Source organism: Mus pahari, chromosome 20 (genome assembly GCF_900095145.1).
Source record: "Mus pahari chromosome 20, PAHARI_EIJ_v1.1, whole genome shotgun sequence".
NCBI classification, from domain to species: Eukaryota; Metazoa; Chordata; class Mammalia; order Rodentia; family Muridae; genus Mus; species Mus pahari.
The window spans coordinates 9,592,087-9,601,633 of NC_034609.1; the positions used below are offsets into that span (position 1 = coordinate 9,592,087).

A 9,547-nucleotide genomic window follows, 5' to 3' on the forward strand; every position below is an offset into this window, starting at 1 on the left:
TTGTCAACATGGGAGCTCTCTGCATCCTGTGCCTGCTGCTTGCTTTGTTCCCAATTCCATGCCATGGTGAACTGCTGCAGACAGGTGATCACACTGTGAACCCTGACCGTGTTCTGCTGTGACTCAGCCCTTAGCTCAAAACTTTAAACCCACTGGCCAGGATACATACATGCCCTTAGTAGACTCCTTTGATCTCCAACAATGAAGGTATTAGGGAGTACCCCATGTTTGAAAGTGATGTCTAATGGAGTGACAAAGTGACGAATCATAGATTTTACAGAATAGGATATGTCCGCTGTTTTTCTTTCTTTCTTTTTTTCTTTTTGTTTTTTGAGACAGGGTTTCTTTGTATAGCCCGGGCTGTCCTGGAACTCACTTTGTAGACCAGACTGGCCTCAAACTCAGAAATCCGCCTGCTTCCGCCTCCCGAGTGCTGGGATTAAAGGCGTGTGCCACCACGCCTGGCTGCAGGGAAGGTTTTTATTTTATGTATGTGTACACTGTAGCTGTCTTCAGACATACCAGAAGAAGGCATCAGATCCAATTGCAGAATTACTGGTAATTGGACTCAACACTTCTCTTAACCATTGAGCCATCTCTTCAACCCTATGCCCAGCTGTTACAAGAACAGAGATGAAAGAGGCTACTCAAGACAGAACAGTGGGGAGAGAGGGAGGAAGAGAGGGAGGGAGGGAGGGAGGGAGGGAGAGAGAGAAGATTACTAAAAGAGTTTTACAGAGACAGGTTGAAGAGAGAACAAGCTAAACACAGTTGAAGCCGGATTAGAAAAGACTGCTAGAGTTAGTTTGAGGCCAAGCAGAGCAATTCAGAAGTTGAGAGGAGCAAGATTGAATCAGTCAGCAAGGAGAGTTTTGAGCCAGAACATCTGAGTTGACCAGGCAGCCAGAGTTCAGGAAAAACAAAAGGGTGGATTATTCATCAGTCTTAGAGGCTGAAAACATTCTAAGCCTAGATTAGATTGTAGAGGCTAGAAGCTCCAGGACTAGGCCTAGGATAGCATACAGAAGCCACAGAGACATCAGGCAAATAAAAGTTACTTTACAATGGACAATTATTCTTCTAGAACTGTAAGATAAAATAATTTTTCTTCTAAAACACACACACACACACACACACACACACACACACACACCCTGGCTTGGTGGTACATACTTTTAATGTCACTTGGGATGTAGGGACAGGTGCATCTGTGAGCTTGAGGTCAGTTTAGTCTACATAGTGAACTTCTGGCTAGTCAGGCTACAGCAACAAACCAAAGCATGCAGATATATCAGAAACAATTAAACACTGATGAACATATTTAGCTTTTATGTTTCCTCAACATTTTGAATTTTCTGGCCCACTTGATGTGAGTTTCCTATTACACTGCAGTTAGTTTCCTGTATTACTTAATTAATTAACTAATAGCATGAGATTTCTCCACAATGGATAATTTCACAACAAAGTGTTAACATTGAAAATGTTCATTCCCCCTCATTCCTCACATTTGTTATCTATTGTGCATTTTCACGTTTATTGAAGGATGTGGACAAAGCAAAAAGTTCTCCCATGCATGCGCACACAAAGCACATTTCTTTAGCTGTGAGTTCTCTCATGCCTTTTAAGGGAACTGCCGAGCCTGAAGGCTTTCTCACACTCCTTACATTTGTAGGGTTTCTCTCCCGTGTGCATTCTCATGTGCCCTCGAAAGCTTGTCGAATAAATGAAGGTTTTCCCACACTCCTTACATTCATAGGGTTTCTCCCCGGTGTGGATTCTCCTGTGTACCTGAACATAACTTGAACATCTAAAGGTTTTGCCACATTGTTCACATTTGTAAGGCTTCTCCTCAGTGTGAATCCTCTCGTGTGCTTGAAGGGCGCTGAGGAAAACGAAAGCTTTTCCACACTCCTTACATTTATAAGGTGTATCTTTGGCGTGAGTTTTGACATGCCGTCGAAAGTTTTCCAGAGAGGCGAAGGCTTTCCCGCACTGCTCACATTCATGGGATTTCTCGCCGGTGTGTTTTCGCTCATGCGCACGGCAGTAGGTGAGGCAGATGAAGGCTTTTCCACAGTCTCTGCATTTATAAGGCTTCTCTCCAGTGTGCACCCGCCTGTGGACTCGAAACGCCGAATGGGCACTGAAGGCTTTACCGCACTCCTTACACTTGTAGGGTTTCTCCCCGGTGTGAGTCCTTTTGTGGATCTGCATCGAAGTGGAACATCTGAAGGCCTTACCACACTGCTTGCAAACATAGGGCTTCTCTCCAGTGTGAATCCGCGCATGCACTCGCAGAAAACACGGCCGAAGGAACGCCTTCCCGCAATGCTCGCATTTATGAGGCTTGTTTGTATCACCGCTGTGTGTGACCATGTGCGTTTTGACACTTGTGCGGGATATGAAAGCTTTCCCGCATTCTTTACATTTATAGGGCTTCTCCCCGGTGTGGGTTCTTTCATGGATTTGGATGGAACTGGGACAACTGAAGGCTTTGCCACACTTCTCACACACATAGGGCTTCTCCCCGGTGTGAATTCTTTGATGAATTCGAAGAGAACCAGGAGAACTAAGCCCTTTACCACAATGCTTACACTGATAGAGTTTCTCTCCAGTGTGTGTCCGTTCATGTGTTTGAAAGGGCTGGAAATAGATGAAGGTCTTCCCACAGTGCTTACACCTGTAGGGGCTCTCTCCAGCGTGAGTCCTCTCATGTCTCTGAAAGGACTTGAGGTAACTGAAGGTGGCCCCACATTCCTTACACTTAAATCGCTTCTCTCCACACTTAAATCCATCAAGTTCATGGCCGGGGTGAGTTCTGACATGCCTGGCAAGGGATGAACAAAGCATGAAGCCTTTTCCACACATGCTACAAATATATGCTTTTCCTCCAGATGTTATCTTGGCCACACCAGTGTTTGGAATCTGTCTGAAGCTTTCTCCATGCTGAATAACTTCTTTACTTTCATAGAGTCTTTGTATCACATAACTTCTGCAAAAAAAAAAAAAAAGCCCATTATTAATAGTTGTTTATTATTTAATGTTCACTAATAACACATCAGAATTGCATTTTTATAGCCAGGGCCTGCTGTTATACCACTAATACTGGCACGTAGGAGGCTGAGGCAGGAGGATCACAAATGTGAGGGCGGTTAATGTTACAAAGCAAGGGTCTATCTCAAAAGCAAAAGCTAAAGGCTGGTGGCCCATGCCTGTAACCTCAGCATTTGGAGAGCTGAGGCAGGAGGACTGTTAGGAGTTCTGGTCAGCTAGGGCTATACAGCAGTCCCCTGTCTCAAAACACCAAACCAGGGCCTGGAGAGATGGCCAAGGTTAGCAGCACTCACTGCTTGTCTAGGTTTGTACCCCCATGGTGGCTCCGAATCACCAAGGAATTCACACTGGTGAGAAGCCCTGCGTGTGAGAAGTGTGGAAAAGCCTTCAGTTCAGATACCCTCTTTTGGCCCCTGGGGACTCCCGCATGCACTCGGTGTGCGTCAACTCAAGCAGATAGACATACACATAAATGCACATACATATAATAATAACCCCAAACCAACCAAAAAGCACAATAACAGAAAGTATTATTAATATATAGGTTTTTGTTTTCCTTTGTTTTTTCCACACAGGGTTTCTCTGAGTAGCCCTAGCTATTCTGGAAGTCATCTGTAGTCCAGGCTGGTCTGGAACTCGGAGACCTGCCTGCCTCTGTCTCAAGTGCTAGGATTAAAGCTGTGCTCTAACACAACCACCCAGCTTATATGGGGTTTCTTAACACTGTTTCCAAGTTAAAAAAAAATATATTTTCCACACAGGGTCTCACTCTGTAGACCAGGCTGGCTTTAAACTCACAGAGATCTGCTGCCTCTGTCTCAAGTGCTAGGATTAAAGCTGTGCTCTAACACAACCACCCAGCTTATATGGGGTTTCTTAACACTGTTTCCAAGTTAAAAAAAAATATATTTTTTGAGAGTCTCATTATGTCCTTTGACTGACCTTTCCTGATGCCCCCCCTCTTGCCTTAAATTTACGATGACACCTCCCGCCCCGTGTTTGTCTTCAATGTGTGGTGATTACAGGTATGCACCACTGTGGTGGTTGGAATAGGTTTGGTTCCCATAGAGTTATGTGTTTGAATGCTTGGCCGTAGGGAGTGGCCCTATTGGGAGGTGTGGCCTTGTTGGAGGAAGTGTGTCACTGTGTAGGTGGTGGGCTCTGAGTTCTCTCAGACTCTGCCCTGTAAGAAAGATAGTCTCCTCCTGGCTGCCTTTGGATCAGAATGCAGAATTCCTGGCTCTTCCAGCACCATGCCTGCCTGGATGCTGCCATGCTTCCCACCACGATGATAATGGACTGAAACTCTGAACCTGTAAGCCAGCCCCAATTAAATGTTGTCCCTTATAAGAGTTGCCTTGGTCACGGTGTCTCTTCACAGGTAACCCTAACCAACACAATTATGTAATAAAATATTTAAATGTTCAATATGTGTTCTTTAAAATACTTTGATAAACATTTTTTAAAAAAGAAAACCATATACGAGTTTCTTTTGGTTGCTTAATTCAAAAATGTAAAATGTAGTAAGATTCTGCTTTCTTTAGCGTGCAAGCTCACCTTACATTTTCCTCTTGGATTCTGTACTGATTCGAAACATCCTGGTCTTCTAGTTCACTCGCTAAAATGTAAAACCAGAAAACCATTATACACTTTTAGTGATTACAAAAAAAAATTTTTTTTTTTCAAGACAGGGTTTCTCTGTGTAGCCCTGGCTGTCCTGGAACTCACTCAGTAGACCAGGCTGGCCTCAAACTCAGAAATCTGCCTATCTCTGCCTCCCAAGTGCGCCACCACTGCCCTGCTACAAAAATTTTAGGTTCTAGGTTTGAAAAAAGTTCATAATGCCTCGTTTACATCCATGTAAACACTTTTTACATTCTATTTTTTCCCCCCATGGTTTTAAGGTGTTTATTGTAGAAAGGCAGAGAGAGGGAGAGAGTAAAGAAGTAGAGGCCGGCCATGGCCGGTGGAGAGAGGGGGGAAGGGAAGGCGGAGAGTAGGGGAGGAAGAGGGTGAGAGAGAAGCAGGAATAAGAGCCACTTTTACATTCTAACTCTTTTTTTTTTTAATGTAAATTTTTTTTTTTTAGATTTATTTATTTATTGTATGTAAGTACACTGTAGCTGTCTTCAGACACTCCAGAAGAGGGTGTCAGATCTTGTTACGGATGGTTATGAGCCACCATGTGGTTGCTGGGATTTGAACTCCGGACCTTCAGAAGAGCAATCGGGTGCTCTTACCCACTGAGCCATCTCACCAGCCCTACATTCTAACTCTTAAACTAGTGATGGTGGGCAAGAAATCACTGTCAGTAGGGCTGGTGTTGCACACCTTTAATCCTAGCTCTGGGGAGGTAGAGGCAGGAAGATGTATGGAAGTTGAAGGCCAGCCTGGTCTACAGGGGGACCTTATCTCAAACAATCCCAACAACAAAACATCCCTTCCCATAGAATTATTTATATGAAGGAAACAGCCGCACCCTCACCCACAGAGGCCAGGTTTCTCACGGTTTCCCACATCACATCTTTGTAGAGTTTCTTCTGTACAGGACGCAGTAGATCCCACTCTTCCTGAGCGAAGGTCACACACACATCCTCAAAGGTCACTGAATCCTAAACATTCCATGTGTGTAAAAAAAAAAAAAAAAAAGAGTAAGAAGATCAACAGGGCTAGGGAAATCCATTTCAATGTGTAAATGCACGCACACACTATTTTCTTTTTCCTTTGCAGTACTGGGGATTGAACCAAGCGTCATTCATATTAGGCAAACTGTACCACTCAGGTAGCCTTGTCCAAAGGTGACATAAATTCTGTGGTCCCTCAACACTTACTACCTGGCTTGATTGCCAGTTTTACTAATTGTTCATAGTGAGTTGTATAAGTTTAACAGCTTTTAGAAAGCATGAACACAGGTTACATGGCCACTGCATAAGCATTTAAAAAAATATAATTTAATTTGCTTTTTGAGACAAGAGTCTCAAGTACTCCAAACTGGCCTCAAAGTTGCTATGTTATGAAAGATGGCCTTGAACTCCCCATCCTCCGGCCTCTGCCTTCCAAATGCTGCCATTAAAGGTGCATGCTCCCATACCTAGATATTTATTCATTTACTTATTTAACTATAGACAGGGTCTAACTCCACAAGGGTTGGTGTGTGTGTGTGTGTGTGTGTGTTCCAAAAAACCCCAGAACCAAAGGACTCATGATTCACTGTACCTAGCTATCAGGTAGGTATTATACAGAAAGTAAAGGAACACTACCAAATTTATTTTGTGAAACTAGTATTATCCTGATAACAAAAAATCACAAACAAACAAACAAACAAACAAAAGAGCCAGGTAAAAATACAACAAAAAAAGAAAACTAGAGTAATTTCTTTGATGACCATATCACAAAAAATCCCAACAAAGTACATTTAGGAGCACATTAAGATTTGTGTACAGGGGTGGTGGGGGTGGTGAGATGGCTCAGTGGGTAAGAGCACCTGACTGCTCTTCCGAAGGTCCGGAGTTCAAATTCCAGCAACCACATGGTGGCTCATAACCATCTGTAACAAGATCTGACTCCCTCTTCTGGAGTGTCTGAAGACAGCTACAGTGTACTTACATATAATAAATAAATAAAATCTTAAAAAAAAAAAAAGATTTGTGTACGGGCTGGTGAGATGGCTCAGCGGGTAAGAGCACCCGACTGCTCTTCCNAAGGTNCGGAGTTCAAATTCCAGCAACCACATGGTGGCTCATAACCATCTGTAACAAGATCTGACTCCCTCTTCTGGAGTGTCTGAAGACAGCTACAGTGTACTTACATATAATAAATAAATAAATNTTAAAAAAAAAAGATTTGTGTACATTGTGGATGTCTCAGTCACTTTTCTAGCCAACTTACAGAATGAAAAGCTTATTTTGGGCTTACAGTTTCAGAGGCGTCATAGTGAGGAAGCATGCAGCCAGCACCAGGCATGGTGGCAGCAGCAGCTGAGTGATCACATCCTGAACCACAGCAGGAAGTAGAGAGAAAGCAAACTCCAGATGATTCCAGCTCTAAGCTCCCAAAGCCCAACCAAAGATACACTTCCTCCAGCAAGGCCATACCTCATAAGCCTCCCCAAACAGGGCCATGGGCTGGAGAGAATGATGGGGCACCTCTCATTCAAACCACAACGACCAAGTGGGTTTCATTCCAGAAAGGCAAGGTTGGTTTACCACATGCAAATCAAGAAATGTAAGGGCTGGGGAGATGCTCAGTGGTTGAGTACTGGCTGCTCTTCCAGAGGATCTGGGTTCGATTTCCAGCACCTGCATGGTATCTTACAACTGTCTGTAGTAACTCCAGTTCCAGTGGGTGATACCCTCTTCTAACCTCCCTCAGCAACCAAGCATATACACAGTACACAGACATATATGCAGGCAAAACACCCATATACAGAAAATGAAAAATTTAAAAAGAAAATTAAAAAAAAAAATAATGGTGGTGCACTCCTTTAATCTGTGCAATTGGGAGGCAGAGACAGGGGGATCTCTGTGAGTTCAAGGCTTCATCAACTCTCTGTGAGTTCCAGGACAGCCAGGGCTTTGTAGATTAAATACTTTCTGAAAGAGAGAGGGATAGAGGGAGAGAGGGAGAGAAAGAGAGAGAGAGAAAGAGAGAGAGAAAGAGAGAGAGAGAAAGAGAGGTTGAAATGTAACACACCATTTAAAAAAACTGAAGGACATAGATCACACCATTCAGTTGATTACTGAATAAACATTTGACAAAGTTTAACACGCCTTCACTACAAAAGTCCTAGAGACTTTAATAATAGATGGAACACATTTAAAAATAATAAAACCCATAACCAACAATATATTAAAAGGAAGCAAATTGAGCACTTTGTTTAAAATCAGGAGTGAAACAGGGCGTCCACTCTCCTTCCCATTCATTGCAGGGTTTGAAGTCACAACTATAGGAATTATACATGCGAAGGGCAGAACAGGGATAAAATAGGAAGGGACAAAACTAAACCATGTCTATTTGCAGGTGACACCATCCTTTACCTAAAAGATCCTATAAAGTCTACTAGGAAACCCTTGGACCTAATAAACACGGAAAAGTTACAGGATACAAAATCAATATTAAAGAAAATAAAAACATGCTCATACATACCAAGAATGTACCCTCAGGGAAAGAAATTGAGAAAAACAGCCCATTCAAATTAACTCCAAAAATATGTACTCAAGGATATATCTAACCAGGGAGAACACTTCTACAATGAAAACATTGGAGAGGGAGGTTATAGAAGATACTACATGATGAAAAGCCCTCCCGTGCTCCTAGGTTGGCAGACCTAACTAATACAGTGAACATGGCTACACCACCAAGACTAATTTGCAGGTGCATGCAGTGGTCTTCAAAATTCTGATATAAGTATGTTCTCTTAACCAGGGAGTCATCTTTCCAACTCCAAAGATTCTTTTTCTCTGGAGCCTAATACCAAGAGAAAAAAAAAAACAACAAAAACAAACTTCTCCTACAAGAGAGACCACCCACAAGCGAAGGGACCAAAACGTGAACATCCATACTTAGCAATAATTGACAATAATACTTCCAAATTAGTGGCAGACATGAAACTACAGATACAGGTTAAAAAACAAAAACAAAAACAAAAACAAAACAACCCGAACACCGAGTATGATAAACACTGGAGAAACATTCTGTTCTGAAGAGCAAAGATAGAGTGTAAAACTGCGCCAGATGAGAAGAGTAATTATTTACATTAGGCTTTAGTTTACAAGTCCTGAATGCTAAAGAGTGGGGTGATTTATTCCAAATATTTGAAAGAGAAAAACTCCACAGCACAAGAATTCAGAAAGAGGGGGCTGCTGACTTGCCTCAGCTTAGACACACTTTGTTCTTGAGGACCTGGGTTTGGTTCCCAGCACCTATATGGTGGCTCACAACTATCCTTCTGACCTCTGTAGGCACCAGGCACTCGTGTGCTCCATATGCATGCATGCTGGCCAAATACTCATATGAGTAAAATAGGTAAATCAAAAGTGTTGGTTTTGAGAGAAATGTCAGGTGTGGAGGTTTGCATTTGTAGACCCAAATGACCATGAAGCTGAGGCTTCACAATCCCACCAGATTGGTTGCCTAGGCAACAAAGATAAGACCTTTCCTCCAGAATATGAGCAAGGAGGGCAGGAGAACACGGCTCGGTGGGATAGCGTCTGCATAAGGCAATGGGTTTGAGCAACCAAACTGAAAAAATAGAGAAAATGTCTTTCTGAGACAAATAGCACCTCTGGGGGCCTATAGCTCAGTGGGACTGTTGGGCAGTGGGCTGCAGAGATGGCTCAGTGGTTAAGAGCACTGACTGCTCTTCCAGAGGCCCTGAGTTCAATTCCCAGCAACCACATGGTGGCTCACATCCATCTGTAATGGGGACCGATGCCCTCTTCTGGTGTGTCTGAAGACAGCAACAGTGTACTCACATACATTAAAAAAAAAAAAA

General features: G+C 43.0%; 1 protein-coding gene across 3 annotated transcripts in view; it reads right to left on the reverse strand.

Moving 5' to 3' along the window:
- Positions 1 to 1,340: 1,340 nt before the first annotated feature.
- The window catches only part of LOC110337784 (zinc finger protein 791-like), a 9,958-nt gene continuing 1,751 nt past the window's right edge, over positions 1,341 to 9,547 (reverse strand). For 2 of the 3 annotated variants that reach the window (XM_029532607.1, XM_029532605.1), the window contains exons 2-4: positions 5,534 to 5,666; positions 4,612 to 4,672; positions 1,341 to 2,992 (exon numbers count right to left, since the gene is read on the reverse strand). In XM_029532607.1, the coding sequence (XP_029388467.1) occupies positions 1,597 to 2,992; positions 4,612 to 4,672; positions 5,534 to 5,573 (1,497 nt within the window). In that variant the 5' untranslated portion in view covers positions 5,574 to 5,666 and the 3' untranslated portion in view covers positions 1,341 to 1,596. The remainder of the gene's footprint in view (positions 2,993 to 4,611; positions 4,673 to 5,533; positions 5,667 to 9,547) is intronic. The other variant, XM_029532606.1, reaches the window with a different exon arrangement.